At 49.7% G+C, this 23,372-nt stretch overlaps 10 protein-coding genes across 10 annotated transcripts; 6 read left to right on the top strand and 4 right to left on the bottom strand.

The window, feature by feature from the left end:
- Positions 1 to 1,448: 1,448 nt before the first annotated feature.
- ANOM_007890 (uncharacterized protein) lies at positions 1,449 to 2,816 on the bottom strand (the record flags this gene model as incomplete). Its single annotated transcript, XM_015553146.1, has 1 exon — positions 1,449 to 2,816. The coding sequence occupies one exon, from the start codon at positions 2,814 to 2,816 to the stop codon at positions 1,449 to 1,451; it is 1,368 nt and encodes a 455-aa protein (XP_015405500.1).
- Positions 2,817 to 3,877: 1,061 nt separating this feature from the next.
- On the top strand, positions 3,878 to 4,802 carry ANOM_007889 (sulfotransferase family protein; the record flags this gene model as incomplete). Its single annotated transcript, XM_015553145.1, has 3 exons — positions 3,878 to 3,962; positions 4,020 to 4,186; positions 4,257 to 4,802. The coding sequence occupies 3 exons, from the start codon at positions 3,878 to 3,880 to the stop codon at positions 4,800 to 4,802; spliced, it is 798 nt and encodes a 265-aa protein (XP_015405511.1).
- A 165-nt stretch (positions 4,803 to 4,967) lies between these two features.
- ANOM_007888 (uncharacterized protein) lies at positions 4,968 to 6,692 on the top strand (the record flags this gene model as incomplete). Its single annotated transcript, XM_015553144.1, has 3 exons — positions 4,968 to 5,022; positions 5,080 to 5,639; positions 6,207 to 6,692. 3 exons carry the CDS (start codon positions 4,968 to 4,970, stop codon positions 6,690 to 6,692), a joined length of 1,101 nt encoding a protein of 366 aa, XP_015405510.1.
- Positions 6,693 to 7,242: 550 nt separating this feature from the next.
- On the top strand, positions 7,243 to 9,066 carry ANOM_007887 (aminotransferase-like domain-containing protein; the record flags this gene model as incomplete). Its single annotated transcript, XM_015553143.1, has 4 exons — positions 7,243 to 7,389; positions 7,441 to 7,474; positions 7,534 to 8,693; positions 8,809 to 9,066. The coding sequence occupies 4 exons, from the start codon at positions 7,243 to 7,245 to the stop codon at positions 9,064 to 9,066; spliced, it is 1,599 nt and encodes a 532-aa protein (XP_015405509.1).
- A 486-nt stretch (positions 9,067 to 9,552) lies between these two features.
- Positions 9,553 to 10,946, top strand: ANOM_007886 (uncharacterized protein; the record flags this gene model as incomplete). Its single annotated transcript, XM_015553142.1, has 3 exons — positions 9,553 to 9,747; positions 9,806 to 9,935; positions 10,006 to 10,946. 3 exons carry the CDS (start codon positions 9,553 to 9,555, stop codon positions 10,944 to 10,946), a joined length of 1,266 nt encoding a protein of 421 aa, XP_015405508.1.
- A 564-nt stretch (positions 10,947 to 11,510) lies between these two features.
- On the top strand, positions 11,511 to 12,732 carry ANOM_007885 (alpha/beta fold hydrolase; the record flags this gene model as incomplete). Its single annotated transcript, XM_015553141.1, has 2 exons — positions 11,511 to 12,219; positions 12,320 to 12,732. The coding sequence occupies 2 exons, from the start codon at positions 11,511 to 11,513 to the stop codon at positions 12,730 to 12,732; spliced, it is 1,122 nt and encodes a 373-aa protein (XP_015405495.1).
- A 231-nt stretch (positions 12,733 to 12,963) lies between these two features.
- On the bottom strand, positions 12,964 to 13,828 carry ANOM_007884 (copper acquisition factor BIM1-like domain-containing protein; the record flags this gene model as incomplete). The annotated part of the gene is made up of 3 exons (XM_015553140.1): positions 12,964 to 13,170; positions 13,226 to 13,539; positions 13,603 to 13,828. 3 exons carry the CDS (start codon positions 13,826 to 13,828, stop codon positions 12,964 to 12,966), a joined length of 747 nt encoding a protein of 248 aa, XP_015405494.1.
- A 923-nt stretch (positions 13,829 to 14,751) lies between these two features.
- ANOM_007883 (SRR1 family protein) lies at positions 14,752 to 15,607 on the top strand (the record flags this gene model as incomplete). The annotated part of the gene is made up of 2 exons (XM_015553139.1): positions 14,752 to 15,205; positions 15,258 to 15,607. 2 exons carry the CDS (start codon positions 14,752 to 14,754, stop codon positions 15,605 to 15,607), a joined length of 804 nt encoding a protein of 267 aa, XP_015405497.1.
- Positions 15,608 to 15,734: 127 nt separating this feature from the next.
- On the bottom strand, positions 15,735 to 18,341 carry bgt3 (putative cell wall glucanase). The gene is made up of 2 exons (XM_015553138.1): positions 16,313 to 18,341; positions 15,735 to 16,259 (listed from the first exon to the last, which is right to left on the bottom strand). Exons 1-2 carry the CDS (start codon positions 18,223 to 18,225, stop codon positions 16,115 to 16,117), a joined length of 2,058 nt encoding a protein of 685 aa, XP_015405496.1. The 5' UTR covers positions 18,226 to 18,341; the 3' UTR covers positions 15,735 to 16,114.
- Positions 18,342 to 19,971: 1,630 nt separating this feature from the next.
- On the bottom strand, positions 19,972 to 23,067 carry ANOM_007881 (uncharacterized protein; the record flags this gene model as incomplete). The annotated part of the gene is made up of 4 exons (XM_015553137.1): positions 19,972 to 20,397; positions 20,558 to 21,268; positions 21,604 to 22,755; positions 22,803 to 23,067. Coding segments are annotated over 4 exons (2,331 nt in total), but the record flags the coding sequence as incomplete, so codon positions are not given.
- Positions 23,068 to 23,372: the final 305 nt, after the last annotated feature.

The following is a 23,372-nucleotide window of genomic DNA, read 5'->3' as shown; positions in this document are numbered from 1 at the left end:
AAGGAAGAAGCACGAGTAACGAGTAAAGGGAGCGGAGAGCAAAAGGAACAAAGTCTGGAACTTGCGTCATGACGGTGGAGTTGCAAATCGGGCAATCAATACGAAACTAACGGATAAATATGGGTTTTTTAAGGTTGTGTTTTTTTTGGACCCTGAGTAATTTTAGTTTTTGTCACCTACAGAAACCAACCGCAGGAACATAGAACTTTTTTATTATTGTTGCATACATTAATTAAACAGTATTAGCTCGAGGAAAACAAATTTAAACTCCCTGTAAGGGTTGATCTATTTCCCGAGAATAACGTTTTTATACATCATATCGGATTTTCGTAGAAGGGCAAGGGAATCCCCACTACATGGGATACACAGTAAATACCTACAAAATGAGAGTCTATTTGTAAATAATTCGGCGCTATTCGATTTCGTTAGTAAGGAGAAATTCGCTACGAGATCACTAAGAAACAATGACCTATGGTTAGAGTTGCTTCATGTACTCCGGAGTACTGAGTAGCGCTGATATCTGAAGTTTAGAAGACTCCATAAGGGGTCATTGGTCTCAATCTAAACTCCTGGACAAGAAACTACGGTTCGCTTGTTGCAGATAATTTTCCGGCTGCAACGTGTTTCCAATTGAATATCGGTTGAAATTATCGATATGACTTTCATTGTCTGGCATTCTTCCATTGCCAAGACTTTCCTTGATGAAACTTGGTAAGACGACTCATGGCTAGTCATTGGTATAGGATCCATGCTAGGGTTTAGGGCCATCGACGGCTGTATTCAGAATACACAGCGGCGGCTTGATTCGAGGCGCTTAGCATTTCGGGGCGGAGACATCTTCAGTAGGTGGCACTAGTGGTTCTTGGCCCGGTCTACACCACTCTCTGTGAGGAAAATAGGAATGAACATCTCACGATGAACAACAAGATCCTTCTTACATTGGCAAATTGGAGTATCAACATTACCTGGCCTTCGACCTACCTTTTGCAACATGTAGACCCTGCAATGACATTTTACTTATCGAGACGAGTGCTTCATCTGATGTGGTTGTTGACGTTTGTTGGGATCCTCGACTCAGATCAGTTTAGGATTTTACATACTCGATTTTCACCAGTCACAGTCTGATTATCCAAACATAGGTACATATACTAATTGAAAGAATGTGTGAGGCTGTACCCAATGATAAGGCATTGCGGGACAGAGTGAAAGGACACCAGACGAACAAAGATATAGGATACCGCGTAGGTTCAACTAGAAGGACAGCGGTAAGATTTGCTATGTTTAGTGGATTCTTATTGTTTTCTTTTTTGAGAGGCATAGTGATGATTTGTGTTTGACTACCATTCCTCGCGGATAAAATGAATAGAGGGCCTGGTTTTGGCCTCAGCACTCAGTGATCCTCCGGCAGAACAGACCAATATGAAGACGAACAAGTTGCTGTATCTAGATCAATTCATTGCCCTGGCATGGGAGTCATCGAGGTGCATAGGATTCGACTGCAGCGAAAATTCTGCCCAAGCATTATACAAGTCCATCTGGAATCGTTGATCGGAGACGTGAGCTTCCACATGGCATCGAAGCACCTCTCCCAAAGACGCCAAATTTCGACTTTGTAAGTTTGAAATCACTTGACATAGTTCCTCTTTGACTGGCCGAAAACGATATCTCTCTGGAAAATATCTTGACGCCTCAACGTGACCTGAATCGGCGATGAGCGTGGTCACCCCGCTTAGGGCTGCCCCCAAGGGTGTGACTCCCAGTGTCTCATAGCGAGAGGTACAGATGAAAACCCCCCTATCCTTTGCAAGGCGGAGCAGAGCATGAAGTGATGTTCGAGATAGTTTGGATCTGAAAGTTGCATACTGAGCGAACTGCCTGGGAACTTTGTTGCTCAGTTCGTGGAGCTCGACGCTGTCCATGCTGGCACCTCCGGCGATAAAGAGTCTCACAGCGACATTCTGTGACCACAAAGCTACCGCTGCATCAACGAGGAGATCAACATTCTTGAAGTAATCAACTCGAGCAACTGCCGTGAACAGCGTAATCCGGTCGGTGTTGAATATCTCCGCAATTTCGCTCTCGACATGGTAGCTTGGATTAGAGAGTTGGATGGAAGGACATATCTCCCTGATCTTCGCTGCGTTCACCCCGTAAGACAAGAGAAGCTTCCTCTGTAAACGTGAAATCTGCAGCACGTGGCCATCTCCCCGGCGCTTGAGAAGCTTTAACCCTATTTCTTGCTTTCGTGCCAGGTGCTCCGCCTTGCCTGCATCCCCGTACGCGTGAGCTGCCATTTCCTCAGAGAAAACCTCAGAGAAATGCCGATGGAATGGGGCATGATGAGTGACACAAAATGGCAAATCACAGGGATGATATTCCAGAAGGGTATCTGTCTGATGATAGAGCATGGGAGTGCCTTCGAAGCCAGAGTTCTCCATGAGAGTGCTAGCGGCAAGAGCCATGGCCTTTTCTACGCTAGGGGTGCTCATGTTAAAATTGAACGCGAGTATCGCACATGGATTGAAGTTAATAACTTGGATGGTTATGGATGGTTCATCAATAGTCTCGTCCCTTTGGTAGAGGATGATGCCACAAAAGACCTTCATGCTCTTGAATGCCTGTACGACGGACATCGATAACGCCTCAGTTCCCACTGTAGCTGCGGATCCATGTTTATTAGGGTAATATCTCTTGTTCAGCACTATAATAGCAGGGAGAAGGAGTTCTGAGAACGCGCCATTAGCAGGAGAATCAGGATACGTGTTAATCTCAGCTGTGGAGCGATGTTTTAGACAATATTCAACGGTTGAAGACATTTCGAAATCTTATTATGTACCCTGCGGCCATAAATTGATAGGATATGCTATATAGAGGGGTTTTCTATTATGACAACTTTTGTTAAAGAGGCCTCCAAGGGAATGGAGCAGGCAAATAGCCAACTTCATATGCTAACTTTGAGTAAGCTTACAGCTTCGTCCTACCATTCAATGCTCCTTCCAAGGGGCTAGACATGACGTTAGCAGAGGTGCCATAGTCGGCTTTACGAGGTAGAACTCAATGATAATCATGGGATCATTTTCTACCAAGCTACTAGGAACCAATTATTACTTGGTAATGTGTTTGTTTAATGATAGTGCGACTTCTTGAACTCCCCGGGTTCAAAGTATAAATTGTTATACAATCATTGATGCTGGGTTTTCAGACACTAGCTATAGCCAAAATTGGATAGAACGAGATGCATGCCATTTAGCGGCTTCACTTTCTTATGCGTGTCAAGCATCGATTAGGAGGATAATAGTTTGCCACGCATTGTGTTCTGAAGTACAGCCAGGACACCATTCTACAGAAATAACCAGAACCACAGAAAATCAAGCCTCTGGTCGCCCCATTCCGAGTTTCAACAAGGGCCTCATTTGGTTGCTGTCATATGACAGGCGTCCCATGGAATTGGCCAATGGTAATTATCTGTTTAAGCTTACGGTGGCCAAGGTCAGCCACCTCTCTGAATTAAATTGAGTGAAACAATCGAGGTAAAGATCCGAAAATACTTCATTCTGACTACTTCAGTTCATATTACAACGAGACAGGACAGGTCGCTGAGTGCAATCTGCGTGCCATCCTACTAGACAGATGTATTTAAGGTTTCGTATTTCTGCAGACTAACCGATCTCTTTTCTCATCGATATCCCCAGGCCAGAGGCTGAGGGTCTCGGGTTGTATTATCGCTGTGAAACCTGTCTAGCGGAGGCTACGTGAGAACTGTGTGACCATATCTGCCTTCAATTGCCAATCCCCCTCGTACTATAATTCACTACACCTTTGCAGAAAGATTCTCTGAACCTACCCATCAAGTTTCACTAAAAACTGCCCATCAATAATGGCTAACCTTCCGCACGATCGAGAACCCCGAAGCCGGGAAATGAAAGTACTGATCCTTGGTTTAGCCCGCACCGGCACGTCATGTAAGTAGCAAGCCCCCCACAGTCCCCTGGAATACCAAGATAACAACCACCAAACAGCTCTCACAGCCGCCCTCCAAAAATTGGGATACAAGCCCTACGACTGGCCTGACCGATGTATGCTCGGTCACCTCCCTCGGTGGACCGAAGGCCTCCAAGCGAAATACCTGGGCCGTGGCTATCCTCTCGAAGTCGACGAGATGGACCAGCTCACCAGTGACTTTGACGTACCGCACCCCATTCCTTACCCTTCAGCTCTCTGTACTTCCCTTCATGTCTGAGAGAAGGAGCTAATAGGCAATCATCGACACCCCCTGCTGCCTCCTGGTTGACGAACTAATAGCCGCCTACCCCACCGCAAAGGTCATACTAAACTACCGCGATCCACACAGATGGCTCGAATCAATGCAAGACACTGTATTCGCCGCCGCGCGATGGCCATCCTGGAGAATCCTGGCATACACGGATCCGCACTACGCAGGAGCAATCGTGCAGCATCATATTACTCTGTGGGATGAGATCTGGGGAGGAGATGAAGGAAAGAGATGCCTGGAGATGTTCGTCGAGCACTACAATTATGTTCGGAAGGTTGTGCCGCCAGAGCGACTGCTGGAGTATCAAGTGCAGGAAGGATGGGGACCTCTGTGCCATTTTCTGGAGGTGGAGGAGCCCAAGGAACCATTTCCGGTTGTTCATACGGGGGCACAGTTTATGAGGACTGCTGCGAGGGGATGGAGGGACGGTGTTGGGAGGAGCATTCGAAATGTAGCTGTAGCAGCTGTCTGCGTGTGGATTTTGGCGCATGGGTTCTACTGGGGACAGGGGTACTTTCGAGATGAGTGAGATTAGGTTAAGTCATCGATAAACGTGGACCTTATCGATAAATAAATTCATCAACGGTTCGGTGGGGCAGACTAGCGCAAAAGGCCGAGTCGCCGAGTTGACTCTTAGTGACTTTTCCTCCGCCTTCAATCCGACTACTTCCTCCCCGCACAACTTTAGCACCCCATGGATTCTCAGGGTGACCTGAATATCACTAACTTTGATAGTGTGTATCCTGATAGTGAGCATCAAAATAATCCCCTGCGAGAAAGTGGTATCCCCTAACTAGTATCTGTAGCTCAAGCACCCCACAGTCTTCTGTCGGCTCTGCTGCAGGGGGACAATACCTATCAGAATTATGTGACATCTGATGACCACATAACATCCCTCCCTGGATATATGCAACATGCACCACTCGATATCGGCACTCTCAATGAAGAGGCTGCGCTCCCCGAGACGCAGTTGAACGACTTTCTGGATGATGGGTCGTCCTACAGCTTTTACGATACCCACGATATTGACATCTGGAATGCAGCGGAGTTGCAGAAGCCGCAATTTATCAGTGGTTACGATGGACAGCTACAACAGTCACCTAGCGTAACATCGACGCAGAACCTGAGTTTCTTTGAACCCGACATGGCTTCACGAGATTTTGATAGCTCAAATGCAAGTCTATCTGGCAGCAGAAGTAACAGTCGCAGCCGATTAACTGGAAGTTCTTTATCAACGCCCATATCTATATTATCAGAGAGCGGTATGGATCCGATGCAGAGATGGCGCGAGAGTCCCCCAGAAACCGAAGCAGCATCTTTGTCGGCTATAGCGGATGCCTTGCGTACAATGTCTACTCGTAGGCATGTACGTTCGAGCTCAGGTGGAAGAGCGGAATCTATCGCAAGCCTTCAGAGCGGCACTAGTCTCTCTTCAAGCTCAGTTGCATCGACCAGATCATCGAAATCAGTCAGCCGCCGAAGTCCAGTACCCAAGTTCAGAGGCCGAGTAAGAAAGACACGCAATGATATTGCCGTACAGACAAGCGACGTTCGGATGTTTCATTGTACGTTCTGTTGCGATACATTTCGAAGGAAGCATGATTGGACTCGCCACGAAAAATCACTCCACTTAAACGTCGACCAATGGGCTTGTGCCCCATATGGCGGTTCAATATTGTCCTCGACAGGCAGAAACCACTGTGCTTATTGCAATTTGCTCGATCCGACTGACGATCATCTGGAGAGCCATAACCATAGCGCTTGCCGTAGCGCTCAAGAACCTCGTTTCTTTAGACGAAAAGACCACCTTGTACAGCACCTTCGAGGATTTCATAATCTTAAGACTTTACCAACCATTGAAGACTGGAAGGTGGAGCCCCCCTTAGTCACCTCTCGGTGTGGTTTCTGTGATGAAAAGCTACCTTCATGGCAGGCTCGTGCCGATCATTTGGCGGGTCATTTCCGGCAGGGCTTGACCATGAGCGACTGGAAAGGCGATCATTGCTTTGAGCCATCCATTGCGGCTCAAATCAAGAATGCCTTCCCCCCTTACCTCCTGGCGTCTGAAGCTAAGAGCATGGTGCCGTTCTCCGCGACCGACCCTGCGACACTCGATCATTTGTCCCAGATCTATCAACGGAATGGAGAGATATATTCAGATCAACAACTGGATGCTGTCGCCTCGGAGGGTGACCCGTTATTCGACCTCACACCTACATCTTATATGAGATGGGTGACTTTCCGCCTAGGCCGTTTCGCACAACAGAGTATCGCAAACGGTATCTTTCCTACCGATAAGATGTTTCAAGATGAATCCCGGCGGCTGGTATATGGAGATAAAGATGCATGGGAGCAAACCGTAGCAGATAATAACGAGTGGTTGGCAGCCTTTCGGAGGCAGTGCCTTCCACCGATTTGAATGGTAAATGATTGATGCTCTCCAGTGCAGCGCCACAAGGACTTTTATACTTAGCTTCCCGAATATTCTAGATTATCACCGTTTATCCGAACTGATTTCTTTACACGTGATATGAGCGCGGTGACTCAGTGGGGCTCAGAGTATGTTGCACGGCTGCACCCTCTTAAAGGCACATCGCTCTTCCGATGTACTCGTAAAATGAGTAAGAGGAAACCGAGAGGCTAGGTGGGGCAACTCGAGCTTATTCTGATACAGGCTTGTTGGTTATTTGCTGAAAATGGGTTGAGTGGGCTCTGATAAGCTAGCCTTAGGGCGCATTCTCCACTAAACTGCGCCTTAAGGCTTATCTCGCGCCAGACCACGTACTGGGTCTTCACCGACTTCAAGGGACCTCCGGTTTCGAACCATGAGCGAACAGCACAATATGCGTCGTTTAAATATTCAATTGCCCCCCGGAAATGGGCTCGCTCACAATGTTTGAGCCGCTTCTTGAGCTATCAAATCTGACGACAGAAGCGCCTCTACGAACGGGTCTCCGGTCGATATTATAATGGACCACTCTGCAACTCAATCGTCTTGCACAGAAGTTCCTGAAAAATGGAGACTTCTGAACGAGATCTATGAAAGAAGAGCCAAAGCTGGCAAGCTCGTCGCTGGCGTGGCTGCTAAATCTAATAGTGACCTGTTCAAGGCTAAGGTGAGACCACCTACTCAAGCTTCATCTTAAATTCTCTAACACGAAAGCTAGGAATCTGGAAAACCGAAGGCTAAGTGCTGGGACTGTGAGGCTTCAATTCCCTCATGATCTTGAATACCTTCAGTTGCTGACTAAATCCTTAAGCCCATTTTAGCTCGGAATGCAAGGCACGATTGCCCTGTGTGCTTCAACAAACCGCTGGCTACCTCAAAACCCCGGGTCTGATTTCTCTTGGGGGTGGGCTCCCCTCCAGCGAATACTTTCCGCTCTATGAATGTACACTTCGTGTGCCCAAACCGCCGTATTTTGCCGAGAAAGATGCGTTATCGCCCGACAGTCCTACAGTCCAGACTGTAAACATTGGGAAGTATGACGTTAATAATGAGCTCTCCGAGTATGACCTCTCTATCGCACTGAACTATGGGCAGTCAACGGGTTCGCCCCAGATGACACGCTTCATTACCGAGCACACCGAGCTAGTCTCCAACCCGCCCTATGCCGACTGGAAAGTCTGTCTGACGGTCGGAAGCACCGGTGCCCTTGAGCAAACGGTCCGCATGCTTTGTGACCGTGGACGGAATGATTCCATCCTTACAGAAGAGTATACTTTCTCCAGCGCACTTGAAACCTTTGCACCCCAGGGTATTAAAGCCTTTGGCATCAAAATGGACGAAGAAGGACTCTTACCGGAGAGTATGGATGGCCTTCTCAGTTCTTGGGATGAAAAGGTCCGTGGCGCCCGAAAGCCACATGTCCTATATACTGTTCCCTCAGGACAGAACCCGACGGGCGCGACCCAAAGCCTCAAGCGACGTCGCGAAATCTACGCAATCTGCCAGAAGCATGACATTTACATCATTGAAGATGAACCATACTACTTCATTCAAATGCCTCCCTACCAAGGCAAGGGCACCGCTGCAAAGTCTCCCGAAGATATTGAATCTTTTCTGACCGGGCTTGTCCCCTCGTATCTAAGCCTTGACGTCGACGGCCGAGTACTACGTATGGATTCTTTCTCCAAAGTACTCATGCCAGGATCAAGGTTGGGATGGATTACAGCCAGCGCACAAGTCGTCGACCGATATATCAACCACGCTGAGGTCGCCAACCATGGCCCAAGTGGGATCTCACAACTCATGCTCTGGAAGCTGCTTGATGAGACCTGGGGACATGAAGGATACCTGAAATGGCTGATGGATTTGAAAAACAACTACACCAGTAGGAGGGATATGCTGCTTGCCGCTTGCGAGCAGTTCTTGCCCAAAGCTATTGTTAGTTGGACACCACCCACAGCTGGGATGTTTGTAAGTTTTTCTTTTTTTTTTTTTCTTTTCTTTTCTTTTTTATCTCCTTGGTTTGAAGAACGACAACTAGTTGCTCTTATAAGTTCCTTGAACATTCACTGACGCACTACTGCAGCTCTGGCTCAAGGTAGACCATACAAAACACCCAGAATACCCCAGTCGTTCCATCGAAGAGCTTGAGGAAGAGATCTTCCTTCAGGGTATTAGCAATGGCGTCCTTTGTACTCGCGGTGCCTGGTTCCGCGCTGAGCCGAACACGCCTGCGAGTGGGATGTTCTTTCGCACAACATTTGCAAGCGCCAGTGAGGAAGCGATGGGCACTGCCATTCAGCGATTGGGCCAGGCGATCCGCCAGTCATATCAAATCGAGTAGATGCAATGCCGAGTGTACAGGTGGCTGGTCGACGATGTCACCCCAGGCCACAAATTAGAAGGTTATATTGGGGATTTCTAACAATGGCCCAGTATAGCACCTAGCAATAGGAAATGGTATAATGGAACTTGGTCTACGAGTGGGATCCTAGTTCTTCGTACTTCATACAAACCACTTTATAATGTTTAGATACAGGAGACAGTTATACATCGAGGTAATAGAGTATCTGAAACCGCCTTTAGAAACAGTAGAAGCTAAGCCTTTGGAGGTGTAGAAAACTGAGTGACCGAGACGAATGGGCTGAAAAGTCTTCCTGAGAGCCCTTTAGTTAGTATTAGTGCTTAGTACTAACGCTCAGCCCTGGTAGGCTCTCCCGAGAGATTACAGGGGTCAGGAAAATAAACGACGGGTTCTTCTTCCCCACCATTCTCTCCTTGTTGTCTCCCTTTTATCCAGGGAGGCTAAGGAATTATAGATCAAGCTGCCATGATGACAACCTCTCAGTTCCAGGTCAAAGAGCACACCATCCCGTGTCAATCCATTCGAGAGTATCATCATGCAGTGAAAGGAGTCGACCCTCCATTGCAGTTAGCAGTCAAGCAATACATTCCGCTCAACAACCTCAACCCTAGCCCAGATGATATTACAATCATTGCTGGACATGCCAATGGAATCCCCAAAGTGAGTGTGGGCTTCCCCATCCGCACCTACATTTGCTAAGATCCGACCCCTTCTATAGGAGTGCTATGAGCCCATCTGGGATGATCTCCTCAGATTGACCCACGTGAAAATCAAGGCAATCTGGATGGCCGACTGTTCTCATCAAGGGGCCAGCGGGGTGCTAAATGAGCAAATCCTCGGAGACGACCGTAAGCGACTACCCATTGAGAGAAAGCCCAATACCAGTCTCTTTGCTCACGATATATATGAACTCAATAGCAAACTGGTTCGATCATTCCCGAGATCTCTTACTCATGGTCAACCATTTCCGAGACCAGATCCAACCTCCGATCGTAGGAGTCGCCCATAGCTTCAGCTGCTCACAACTCGTGCATTTATCGATCATGCACCCCCGCCTTATACACAGTCATGTCTTCCTGGAGCCCATGATCCAAGTGGAAAGTCCCAGCCAGCCCGGGGGCCCCAGTCCCGCTCTGTGGACCAGCTCCCGCACCGATGCGTGGCCCTCCCAGCAAGACGCGGAGACTCACATTCGCAGGAACGCATTCTGGCGCCGATGGGATCCGAGGGCAGTGAATGCGTACATTCGATTCGGGCTGCGGCGCGTTCCAACGTCGTCCTCGGGAACCGTAATACTCACGACTACCAAGGCGCAAGAGGCCTGGACGTATCTGCGGTTCAATCCCACCCCACACGCGGGTAGCGATATCATGGAGCGTTTCTTAAATCCCGATCTCGCCGTTACGGCAAAGGAAGGGAATAATCACAACCCGAACTACGTAACTGTGTGCCCGTGGTCGTGCATTGCGTTTGAGTTTCTACCGTACGTGCGGCCGTCAGTTTTGTTTGTCTTCGGGGAGAAGAGCCATATTAATATTCCTGCGCGGCGGCGGGATAAACTCGAGCGTATCGGGACGGGGCTGGGGGGCAGCGGAGGCGTGGCAGCCGGACGCGCACACGCCGAGGTCCTCCCAGGCTCGTCCCATATGGCGCCGCTGGAGAAGGTGCAGGATACAGCGCGGCTGATATCGCTCTGGCTGGAGGCACAACTGGAACTGTACTTGAAAGAAAAATTGTTTTGGGAATGCCAGCATGACAGCGGGAAGTCAGGACAGGACGGGAGGGTCCTATCGGCACAGTGGATGAAGTATATGAAGGAGCCAGTGGATACTAAGCGGCCTGCAAAGCCTCATTTATAGTTGGGGTATATCGATAAGCTTTTTCAGAAAGTAGTATTGTTTGCCTAAGACCTCGAACTGATTAAGGGTACATCAGCCCATTCCCCAATACAGTCTACAAGCATAGCGCGGCATATGACGATAGTTAAATAAACAGTTGTATATATCTATACATGAGGATCTAGTTCTTCAGGCTTCAACTAGGAACCAAACACTTATGTGATGTCATAGGTGGAGTTAAGGCATTATACTCCACAGTCTGCAGTATCCCAAACAACCGAGGTCACAGAAACTATAGAAAATAAGCTTCTTACAAATGCATAGCGACATCCTAGAGAGAACACTCGTAATCAGTCCTATATGCCCACAATAACAGCCCCGTTCATCCGACACCTACATGTGACATCTTACCCCTCGGGTAATCAATGTGGCTAATCTACACTCTCCAAGTGACACATAACCAACCCCCAAGTATAAACAGCCGACACACCAACACACCAACACACTTCATATCCACAAACCCCAACACCACCCCAAATAACCCAACCCAGAAAGAAAAAAAGAAAGAAAGAAAGAAAAAAAAAAATGACGACCCCCCTCCCCCTCCCCGCAGGCATAACCAGCCGCCTAATCCCCACAAAAACCCTAACCTTCCACATCCTCGAATCCAACCCGGACCCCAGCACGCCGCGCCCGCTGCTGCTGCTACTCCACGGCTTCCCCGAGCTCGCCTTCTCATGGCGCAAAGTGATCCCCCCACTCGCCGCAGCCGGCTACCACGTTGTGGCGCCGGACCAGCGCGGCTTCGGGCGCACAACAGGCTGGGACACCCGGCCCTTCTCGGAGGTCGATCTGAACACCTTCACGCTGACGAGTGTCGTGCGGGACATGGTAACGCTCGTGCACGCGCTGGGGTACCGGTCCGTGCAATGCGTGGTGGGTCACGACCTTGGGGCCGTGACGGCGGCGATGTGTGCGCTTGTGCGGCCGGATTTCTTCAAGAGTGTCGCGCTCCTCAGCCACCCGTTTAACGGGAGTCCGGTTTTGCCGTTTGGGACTGCTGCCAGTGGCTCTTCCTCTTCTGGGGAGGTAGCGGAGAAGAAGGGTGGTGGTGGTGGTGGTGGTGGTGGTGGAGGGGCGGAGTCCGCGGCGGGGGACCACGTGCATGGCGAGCTTGCGGCGCGCGGCAGGAAGCACTATAAGTGGTATTATTCGACGGAGCCTGCAAATGAGGAGATGGTGGAGCCGGTGGAGGGGCTTGGGGAGTTCCTGCGCGGGTACTTTCATCTGAAGAGTGGGTGTTGGGGGTGGGAATCGGCCGTTTCCGTTGCAAGGGTGGACGGCGGAGGATTTGGTCAAGTTGCCGTATTATTATGTGATGCCGTTGGAGGCAGATATGCGGGAGGCGGTGCGGAGGCATATGGAGTCGGAGTCGGAGGGGGCGGTTGCGGCTTCGAAGGCGTGGTTGTCGGATGAGGAGTTGGCGGTTTATGTGAGTGAGTATGCGCGCACGGGGTTCCAGGGCGGGCTGAATTGGTATCGCGTGAGGACGGCTGCTGGCGGGAGGTATACTGGGGATTTTGATGTGTATGCTGGCCGCAAGATTGAGGTGCCGGCGGCTTTTGTGTCGGGGAAGGCGGATTGGGGGATTTATCAGGAGCCGGGGGCTTTGGAGAAGATGGTGGATGGGAGGGTTTGTTCGGACTTTAGAGTGCTGAGGTTGGTGGATGGGGTTGGACATTGGGCGCCGCAGGAATGCCCTGAGGTTGTGGTCGAGGTTGTTTTGGAGCTGTTACGGGGGCTGTAGCTGATCTGCTATCTGGGTGATGAAGTGGTGGCTTATCTAGTTGATGATAGACAGGTAGAAGGTAGATTATAGGAATGTAGAATGTCACATTGATTCGCTCAATCATGCCATATACTATGCTAAGCTGATTTACAGACATCAGTGAGAAAAGGGTAACTATATTGGGTATGTACGAGTGAAGACAACATAACAAGCCTGCGCAATTAGGAGAGGTAAAATAAACATCAGCATTTACATCATCATAGCACCCATCACAGCCGCTACTAGAGTAGCTAATAACGTCGCAAACGTCCCTCTCGTTGCACCCTGTGCAACAGCACCCGACGTCAGCGACGTCGCAGCGAAGATCTGTGAGAAGCTGATATGACTCGAGTTGAAGCAGTTCTCGCGGGTGACCTCGGCGACGTCTTCGGGTTCCGCGAACTCGATATCCACGCACTGCAAACATATCAGCACATATCCATGAAGAATACACAAGGCACATATAACATACATTGTACAAAGCGGCGCCATGTTTGGCCGTCTCGACGAGTTGAATCGTAGCATGGTCGCCTGGACTCACGCTGATGTTGGCCGGCAACGGGACCTGTGGCAAGCAAACTGTGCCCGGGTACGGATCGTTGGAAGGACCGTTGATTTGGAAAGGTGGGATCATGGGATGGCTCATATTCTCGGGCACCGTGCCCAAGCCCAAGTTGATGTAGATGAATGCTGTGGCGTGACCCTGGAACCAGCCAGGTTGGAAGGAGACCGCGCCGCCGCCGACAGGCCACTTGGTTCTGTTCGTTGTTGTGGGCATCCCTCCGCCTGTAGGATGAGTGATTGTTAACAGAATAACAACTTATTCAGACTGTTGCTGGGTCATCATACAAGGATAGATCCATTGTTGTCCATAAGGGTATATTAAGGAGTTATTGTTCGTTGCGTTGGGGCTCATAGCTGCCCCGAGGCCGTTGGCTTCTTGAACAGTGCCGGTTGTATGTAAGTTGTTCCCCCTATAGCCGGGATAAACGATGACCGTGTGGGCATTTGCCAAGCCCAGACACAGAAGGAGGAAGGCCATCCATCGCGATACTGATGATTGGGATGTCCTCATGGTGTTCGGTGTAAGTCTCGACAGAGATGTCGATCAAGGAAGGGAAAAGAAAGGTGAAAGCGACGACGCCAGAGCGCAGAGATACGAAACTCTCCTGAGCTCTCTCAACTTAGAAACGCATCCAGAGATCCAAGCCAGCACGACGTCAACCAATATGCGAGCAGTTTAATCGTTTACCACGATCATCATCGAAACAAGCTTCCAGCAACTGAAGGAGGATGGGCGGGTAGACAAGACTTTTTGAGGGGCACAACGCATGGTCTAAATCCTGCAATCGCGCTCGCCTCCAGGCTCAGTGGGGAGGAGGTGATCATGTCGGACGAGTGAGGACGCAGAAGAGCGATGTGATCCAACCCGCAGATGGGGGAATGCGACACAAAACTCTGTGAAAACCTTTGACAGCTGCAGCATGGCATTGGATGTGCGCGAGAGGAGTCAACGGCAGGTCCACGCCTGGGATTGGACCGGCGCGGAGCTCCAAGACGCTCACTGCAGGAGGCATCACTTTTGGCAGCGTGATTCGCCATCTCATTCGTGGAAGGCCGGTCCTGCAAGCGCCCCTAATCGGACGCTAACAAAGGCACATCACAGCCGCTATCAAAGGCTGGGCGCTTAGAGAGATCATCTGAGAAAACCCGCGGACAGGGTGTTGGACAGACGAGCACAGTCGAAGTAACATCGAAAATCAGCAACGTTGTCGCCCAGAAAGAATCATGTTGACACTTAGAGTACCGCAAGATACAATGAGGAAGATCAACCGTTGGGAGGAGTAGAAGGGCAAAGCTGATCAAAATCCCCGATAAGATAACGAATCCCACTCTTGACCGCCCGCATCGCGATTAATCAATTCATCAATCGCACCACCACCACCATGTCCTCGATTTCAACACCGACCCGAAATCCCAGTTGGAATCCCTGCAATAATGCCCCACAGCAATCGCAAGAGAAACCTCAAGCACCATAAGCGTCTCGAAGTCACCGACCCCAGCGGCTGGACGCACGTCACCACGGGCGGAAAAAGCGCCCGTCGAGCTCTACGTACCACCCAACAGCACCATGACAACCCAGAACAGGGCGAACAGTCCCAGATCCTTGTTCCCGCCGAAGCGCCGGCACAGTTGAATTTGGAAGATCTCCAAGCACAATTCCGAGGGTATCAGCAGCGATGGGAGGGGTCGGAGAGTTGGAGGGTGGTCGAGACTGCACTGTCGTCGGCCACAGTGAAAGTGGATCGCATTGTCTGTATTGGACTGGGAAGTCCGAGTGGGTTTCTGAAGGGTGGTTGGGTGGATAGAAGGAGCGTATCAATGTATCAGCTCGCCGGGTTGGTGAGCGTTGTGGATCGCCTGAGTGAGTCTTACGTCCTCGAGCTTCTTCGTGCGCTTCTACATGCGGGTAAATATCTTGCACGCTGACATTTTCTGGCTAGAGAAATCAATTCCGAATCTCGAAGTCTGCGCTCAGGACCCTGTGTTCAATACCCATGACCAATCCCTGCTCGCTTCTCTTGACATTGCTGTTCTCGACCACCCCCATGGCTTCGAAAAAGTCTGTCCTGGAACTCTCCTCTACTGCCCCGGCGCGGAACGGACACACCTTGAACAACTTCTTTTGCACGCGCCTACACTGGTTTTTGGTGGGCCATTAGAAGACATCGAGTCGGAGGCTGTGAAGCAGTTCATGGAATCAACGAAGTCTGTTAGGATCCCGCGGTTCGAAGATATGGAACATGCGTTCTGGAATATGAGACTATATTCACATAAGAGTGATGAGCAATAGATGAGAAGACAACGTATTGTTAATACTCACTGTAAATACGTCGGTATGATACGATTTATGATTTCCGTCTAGACGAACTGGATAGGAGTATAATACAACGACTGAATATCTCTATCAACGAACAGATGGATGCTGAATTGAAAGTAGTATTTGCAAAAGTCTGAAACACCCCACCAACGTCGAGCGTTCAGGAGATATATACACAATGACACTCTTCCAGCCATCATCCAGGCATGCATATGCAATATAGAACCACTCTCAATAGTTCACACAGAAAGAAGATATCAAATAAAGCATCAATCAAACATTTCAACCATCCATTAAATTACAAACCCAAGAGCAGAATGCAACACCAAAGCGTATCCTTGCAAGCCTATACTGCATCATAAAAAGGAATGTGGTCGTTATCATCAAGGATAGGAAGGAAAGACAGGGGAGAGAGGAAAGGGAGTTCGTGAGAATCGTAGGAAAGATCATGAGGGGCGACAGAATCAATGGAGCCATCAATTATGCGGCTGTCTTACCGCCACAATCGGGAATCTTGAGCCCTGGCTTCAACTTGCGCGCGGCATCCATAAGGCCCCATTTGTCTTCCCAATTCTCATCCTTGGTGTTATACTGGATCTTCCACGGCTCATCGAACGCCTCGAACCTAGAAAATCTGTTAGAATACGGTCCATCTGAAACGTAAATGGGGCAACATACCAGAAATAATCTGTGCCGTTCTCCAATGCTTGGCAAATCCAATCCGACATAAATTGGTTCATTTCATCGATGCCAGCTACGGAGCCGGATTTATCGTCCGTACACTTGTTGTTCGAACCACAATCGTTACCTCCACCACTTGGCCATCCCACCTCAGATATGACCTGCTTCTTATTTGTGCCCTTCGTTAGAGGGACATCCTTCTCATTCCAGAAACTCCAGGTCCAGCTGGCAGCATCCTTAGCCGTAACTCCCGCAAAGAAGGGGTGTACGTTAGACATCACTAGATCAGTAGCCGTGACGAGATTTTGGTCCCAGTTGTCACCAAGGTCGGATGTTGCTATGGGGAGGTCATAGTTTTTCTCTTTGAAGTGATTCCTCACATCGTCCATATACGAGATCAGCTTCTTTCTCGCACTTGCGACATCATTGCCCGCCCGATATAGTGCTTCGTTACCAACAATGGCTCCCTTGAAAATAGATATATCTTTCGTTTCGTCCAGGACCTTGTATAGTTGCTTGATCTGTCGATCGTTCGTCGTGTCGTTCGAGTCGATCCACACTCCTAGCCAGAGCTTCATGTCCTTCAGCTCGAGTCTGTCAATCGCATGTAAGACCATCTCTGTTTGATTGCAATCTGTGCCGTAGAGCCTGACAGTGTTGGTCAACTGTGATAGCACTGCCACGTCACGAGTGACATTGTTTTGCGAAGGTGGGAATTTAAGACAGAGCGGGTACTGGACGCCCCAGGGAGTATAATCCATGCCCGGAAATACTTTGTGGAGGTCGGGATTGTTCATTAAATCTTTGATTTCTGAGGAGTCCTTATTGAGGTCACCATTCGACTCGGTATCGCTGGTTGCCGACTTTGTAGTATCCGGGGCTTCATTCTGTCGATTTCCTAGAGTACCACCGACAGCACCGCCAACAATCGCCCCGACCACAATGAAAGCCAAGACAAGGCCTACAATCCAGCCACGTTTGCGACTCCCTCCCCCAGGTGTAGGTTTGGTCCATCTGCTCTTTTCTCCAGCCTCCAAACCTGCTCCCGGTACAGGCCCATAGGACGGATTATCGACTTTCTTCGACTTGAACAAGCCAAATAGCCCACCTGCGGCAGCTCCCCCAGCGGCGGCGGCTGGAACTGCTCTCGCATTTTGACTCGCAGACTTGCCATTCGGGGCAGCCATGAAGCCATCATCTCCATCATCGGCGATCTCATCAGGGTTTATGTCAAGGGGATAGTCACCCGCGGTGCTGTAGGCGGACTGTCGTTGATATGGCCCTGCATCCATAGCCCCCACACCCTGATACGGACTGTCAAATAAACTGCGTTGAGACGGATTAGAGCCACCGGGGGTCAACTGGCCTGCGGGAGCAGCGGCAGCACCCAATGCAACGTTCGAACCGTAAGAATCTCGGAGTCGCAGGTTCTCGGCGCTTTCGTGCGATCCGCCGCCCGGGGGAGCTGGAACGTATGGGTTGTCGGATCCGGTAGTGTTATAACCTCGTTCAGCAGGCAGATTGCGTCCGTCTGTATCCCTAAAAGCGTCAATTCCACTCTGACGGTTATGGGAGTTGGCAACGCCAAGGGCGATACCACTGATACCACCGCCCACGGCGGCAGGGCCAAGATTGTCCATTCCTGGCGTCGTTGAGTTCGTGCGCATCGCTTGCGTGTGCCCCGAACCCTGACCCCAACCCCGATCGCCGTGCTCGTGCGCCGACAGAAAGCCGCTGGAAGGTGAACTCCCCATCGCCTGGCTTCTGACAGAAACCGGGGACACGTCGTTGTGCCGCGGAGGGCTGTTCATGAAATGACCTTCTTGAGAGCGGATTGGTGAAACATCCCCTGCGTCTTCCGCACCATCATCACCTTGGTTGAAGCTGAATGTCCGGTGGGGACCGGACATCGTGATGGATAAAAAGTGGTAGTGGTGATTTTAATTTGCGGTTTAAAGGTTGCTTTTAGAGTTCAAACAGAATTCCCCGAAAATCATAAGACCTGAACCGAAGCTGAGAAGGGACCCAATATTAAGGCCGTCGATGGGTGGATGAAGTGAAACAGTGAAGTGAGTGAGTGAGCAAGGAGTTGAATCAGGCGAGGACAGCGCAGACGCAGTGGTGGGTTGATTGATGGAGAAATAACAGGCCTTGCAAGTGCCGGATCAGCGGGCAGGGACAGAGTCTCGAACCACGGTTCCCGACCCAGACAAGTGTCTGGATCATCCAAGAATCGACACGGAACCTGTGTCAGATTGAGTGTGCTGAACTTCTAGAGACACGATAGAGCGCCAGCAGGGAACATACTGTAAAAAAATAAAAAGCAAGAAATCTGACGATATCAGTAAAATAAATGTGACGGGATGTGAGGGGGGCACAGCCCATACGCGGGAAGTATGTATGCAAGTATGTATGTAGATCGCACGACAGGACAATGGAGAGAAGGAGGAAGAGAGAAAGAAGAAGAAGTAGAAGAAGAAGAAGGCCTGTTTCAATAACTGAACAAAAAGCAATGGAAGAAAAAGGGCGAGTTGTCCACCCGATGTCTCCTTTGACAGACAGACAAGACAAAAGAAGAGAGAGAGAACAACTGCATGCGGAAGAGAGACGCAAAGTTGAGTGGCGGCTGGTGACCCTGACAACCAGAGAGTGAAATCGTTACCGTACCTGTACAGGGTCCAAGGGTCCAATCCCGTCCCGGAGGGACCAAAAATACCTCCACTCCCACGTTACCTCGTCCGGACTAGTCCTTTTCCAGTCTGCTTCCCCATCTTCTTTGCGAGATGTCAATGTTCCATTCCAACTTGATCCAACCCTGAATGCAGCCTTTGTTCCAGCACAACTTCTAGAATACTACTCCATACTTACTATAAATATAGATTGGATCCAATGGATTTGTATTCTACTCTAACACTTCCACACTGGCCCAATCTGTCCAGTATTCCTCTCCCCTGAACCCAGGCGACCGCTCCCGGACATGCACACGTAAGCTTTTCACCTTATGTGCACATGCCTCGGGTTGTGTCTCAGAAGCCATGATCACTGATTGACCTTCCCTCTCGTGGTGCAGAGCTTATATGAATTTAATGCCCTATTCAAGCTTGGACTACATCCACGACCCTCGTGTTCACAATTTCTTGGAATCTTATTTCCTCTTATTCCGTCCCTTTTCTTTTTTGTTTTATTTTTCCTTCAATTAGTCCTCAGTCTCTCTTCGGATATTGGTTTTAATCTATACCGGAAATAACTACTAGGTATCGAAAACATTCTGATGTCTCGGGATCCGTCGCATTCCGTCCCGTCGTCTGCCTGAACCTTAATCTGAAAGATCTATAAATATTCATTTGGATGAAGGCAGCCAGGAAGGTTTGGCGACAACACGGAGGAAAAAAAAGCAAACGAAAGAACGATCGCAAGGACATGCATCCCATTCATTCATGGTACATACAGTAATTCATTGGCAACATACATATTATCCGTATCACATAAGGAAATCATTTTTCCATCACAGTCCCATCATAATCATATCCTCCTGCTAGCATAGTCATTACGGTCATAACAGTGTGTCGTACAAGACAGAAAGGGGGGCAAAGAAGAAGAAAAAGAAAGATGTAGAAAAGAAATATGGTGTTCCCACTCCCAAACACCACAGCCTCATAAGCCAACACTAGACCAGCTATAAACCGCCGTGTTTCCGGTTCTGGAGACACCCATGATCTCTATATATTTTACACAGCGACCATGTTCCATACCCCAGGTTCACTGCCGGATCAAAGAACAGAATTCGTAAAAGTACTGTAATGAATGAACGCAGAGATGATATGAGAGGATCGGTTTCGGCTTCGACGATCGACGACAGTTTATATGGACCTAGAATCTCTAAGCCTCAACTTCCTCTGCACTGCGCCGGGATGCAGAGTATGTATTTGCTCCACTGGTCCGACCCAGAGGAGCTGTTGTTCGTCTTTTGCGCTCGAGGAATCTTCGTTTTCCGGCTCGGGTTTCGAAGTGCCGGGGAATTGCAGTCGGTTCCTGGCCCGCAGCCAGCATAGTACTGCGCATTTTGTTTCGATACGCGTCAACTATTTCCAAGAAAGTTATTAGCCTCCTCAATTATTTCCTAATTCCTTTTAACCTCATAATGTGAGCCACGTCGATGACTTTGGCGTCGGTGACGGACAGTTTCCCGATCCGTCGACACCATATGTAAGGAATGCTAAATGGATGTGGGGAATTACGCACGAGATCGCTGCAGGAATAGCATGCGCCCAGCGAACACACGACTTTGGCTCCAACTCATCCGGTAACCCAGGTCGTTCAGTAAGACTTCCTTCTTTCGACGTGCTCGAGACAGTTTTGGGACAGCAACTTCAGTCTCCCCGTCGATACTGGGAGCTGGGACCAGAATGCGTCCGACGGTGGGGGTTTCCTCATCATCCGTGTCATTCTCATCCTTGATGTATCTCTTTCCAGGGACGACTCGACCGGGAGGATTCTTCATCTGAACGGGGAAGTATGTTCGAGGGTAGACGGAGTTCGACATTCGATATGAGTCGGGGATTTCATTCATGTCCACCTGATCCAACATAACTTTAACACGAACGCGGCAACCCCGCTGATTATCGTCGACAAGTATAAATTTGCGGCGCTTGCCTTCGGGAAATACGCCGAACAACGCATCATTGCTTGGGTTGTGCTCATCGTCATCGTCCTCCTCGACTTCCTCGAGCTTGCTTGAAGATGTCGCAACAGCTGGGTGCCTCCCAAGGGTGGCGATCCCACTATCTCGGATGAGGGGAGGTATTGAAGGCCTAGCACCCCCAATAGGAGGCGGAAAGGCAGGGAAGCCGTGGAATACCTGGGCAGTGCGAATCTCTGTAGGTGAATGCCCAGGGGTCGGATGACTGTCCGATGCAGGTGGACGATTGGTACCATTCGCAAAATCAGCGGTACCTGTATTATGAACAGACCAGTATGTATATTAGCCTACACTGAAATGCATATTGCGGATCATGATTCAGGGCGTCGAGGGTACGGTGTCGATGGTAAAATAACAAACACGAAAGGGTATGGGTAAAACGATAAAAAGACGAAGGCCACTCCAGACACGATACAAATACATAGGGTACAATATCCACCAGTCCATAAGGCCTCCTCTGCCCAAAATGGTATCCTTCCGCAAGGTGTTATGAAAATACAGATGGATGGTACATGATATTAAAACAAGGCCACCATTTGATCAATCTTGAGAATGGTGGCGAAAGCAAATCATACGTGGTGGAACATACCGCTTACTTCCTCATTACTTGCATTTCCCTCGGGTTGAGCGTGGTGGTGATGCAGTTGTGGAGGACCCATTGCTAGAGGACCCAATGACGGACGTGGGCCGGGAGCTGTCAGCCCAGCACTGGGAACACCGGGTGCAACAGGTGAAGCAGTAGCCATATGAGCAGGCGGCTGTGCTGGGATCCCTTGCCGCCTATTCATCTTAGCCATTCTTCTCACGCGTCTGCTTCGAAGTCGGGGATCCTGATTGCTATTCCTCCAGCTGTCAACAGCACGTTGAATCAAACCCCGCTTCCCCCTCAATGATGGGTTAAGCTCTGCCAAAGCCCATCCAACAGCATTACATTCTGTTTCGTAGACTAGTCTATTACCTCTGTATTGGTCCTTACTGCAGCAGGCTCGAGGATAGACGCAATTCTCCGTCTTGAATTCCTGGCTGAGGCTATCCACGTTAACAGATTCAACATCACAACGGATGGTATATTCCATCTTCACACGATCTCGAGAGTACTCAAAAGCAATCCATTGGACGCCGTTGCTGTCCTGGCGTACGACTAGTGGGGTGGTGGCCGGAATGGGGCCTGGTGCAGCGCTAGTGCTTGCTCCTATTGCTGAGTTTTGATGATGCACACCACTTGGATGAATTGGGCCACTGGTCGCTGCAGGAAGTGGTGGGTTCAGCACCGTCCTTTGCGGAGGCGTCGGCTGTTGCTGAGCCGTAATTGTACTGGGGCTAGTCGCCATGGTGACAGCTGGCGCCTGGGTATGGGGTATCGGCGCAGAACTGGTCTGGTGAGGTAATATCATCGACTGAGATGTGAGAGGGTGCTGTGACGAGGTGTGTGCATACGGTGAAGGCTGCACGGGGTTTATAGGGGAATATGGTTGGTAGCCATACATCTGCGATGCCATCTGTGGCGATTGACTGTAAAGATTCCGGCTGTGTTGCTCATGTGACTGAGAAGTTACCGATGCTGGAGAATTGGATTGTGGTGTTTGGTAGATTGGAGGGTAAGGCCTCTGCATCTGCGTGGTTGTTGCCATCATTTCAGGGGGTCCTAGCAACAAGTCAGTGACGACAGAAAACGACCAGGATGGGATTTCCGAAACGGTTGACGACTCGATCTTGCTCTGTTCAGGGACGATATGGCCGGCTATGAAGGTAGAACATATAGAGGACCCATGAAGGTTTCTAACTCACCACTTGAGGGATACTGTGCTGGTGCACTTGCTGCTGTATATGGAGGATGGGATGCGTAATACGCTGGTTCTTGTGTGGGTGGTCCGTACGGGTTCTGATGGTGTAGAACTCCGTTTCCAAGGCCGTGGGGGGTGTATGAACCAGAACTTAGACTTGCACTGGGCTGAAGAGGAGAGTTGGGGTGTTTTTGTTGGTGCACAAGACTCGGTGGTCTTGGATGTTGAAGTTGAAGATGTGGCGGGCCTTGATGCCCAGGATGCCGAAGCTATAAACAGACCCAGTCAGCTCTTGCCTATTGCCTGATTGTTCAGGAAAGACTATTGGAGCAAGTCTCCACGGGCTTTTGCGGAACAGAGAAGGGTAACAGTATATAGTAGGAAATTGCACGCTCTGATAAACTGGGTTGACTCATTTTGTGTTGGCAATGATCGTTCAAGTCCTGGACGTAGGGGAGCTCCATAGAGTCATATCCATGGTGTAGCAAGATGTTGCAGGCAACTTAGTTCCAGTCGCAGATCTATGCCTCAAAGACAGGAGTAGCTCTGATGAAACATTTCTTGCAACTTCACC

Source organism: Aspergillus nomiae, assembly GCF_001204775.2.
Source record: "Aspergillus nomiae NRRL 13137 chromosome Unknown contig00199, whole genome shotgun sequence".
NCBI lineage: Eukaryota > Fungi > Ascomycota > Eurotiomycetes > Eurotiales > Aspergillaceae > Aspergillus > Aspergillus nomiae.
This window is presented reverse-complemented; position numbering and strand designations above follow the sequence as displayed.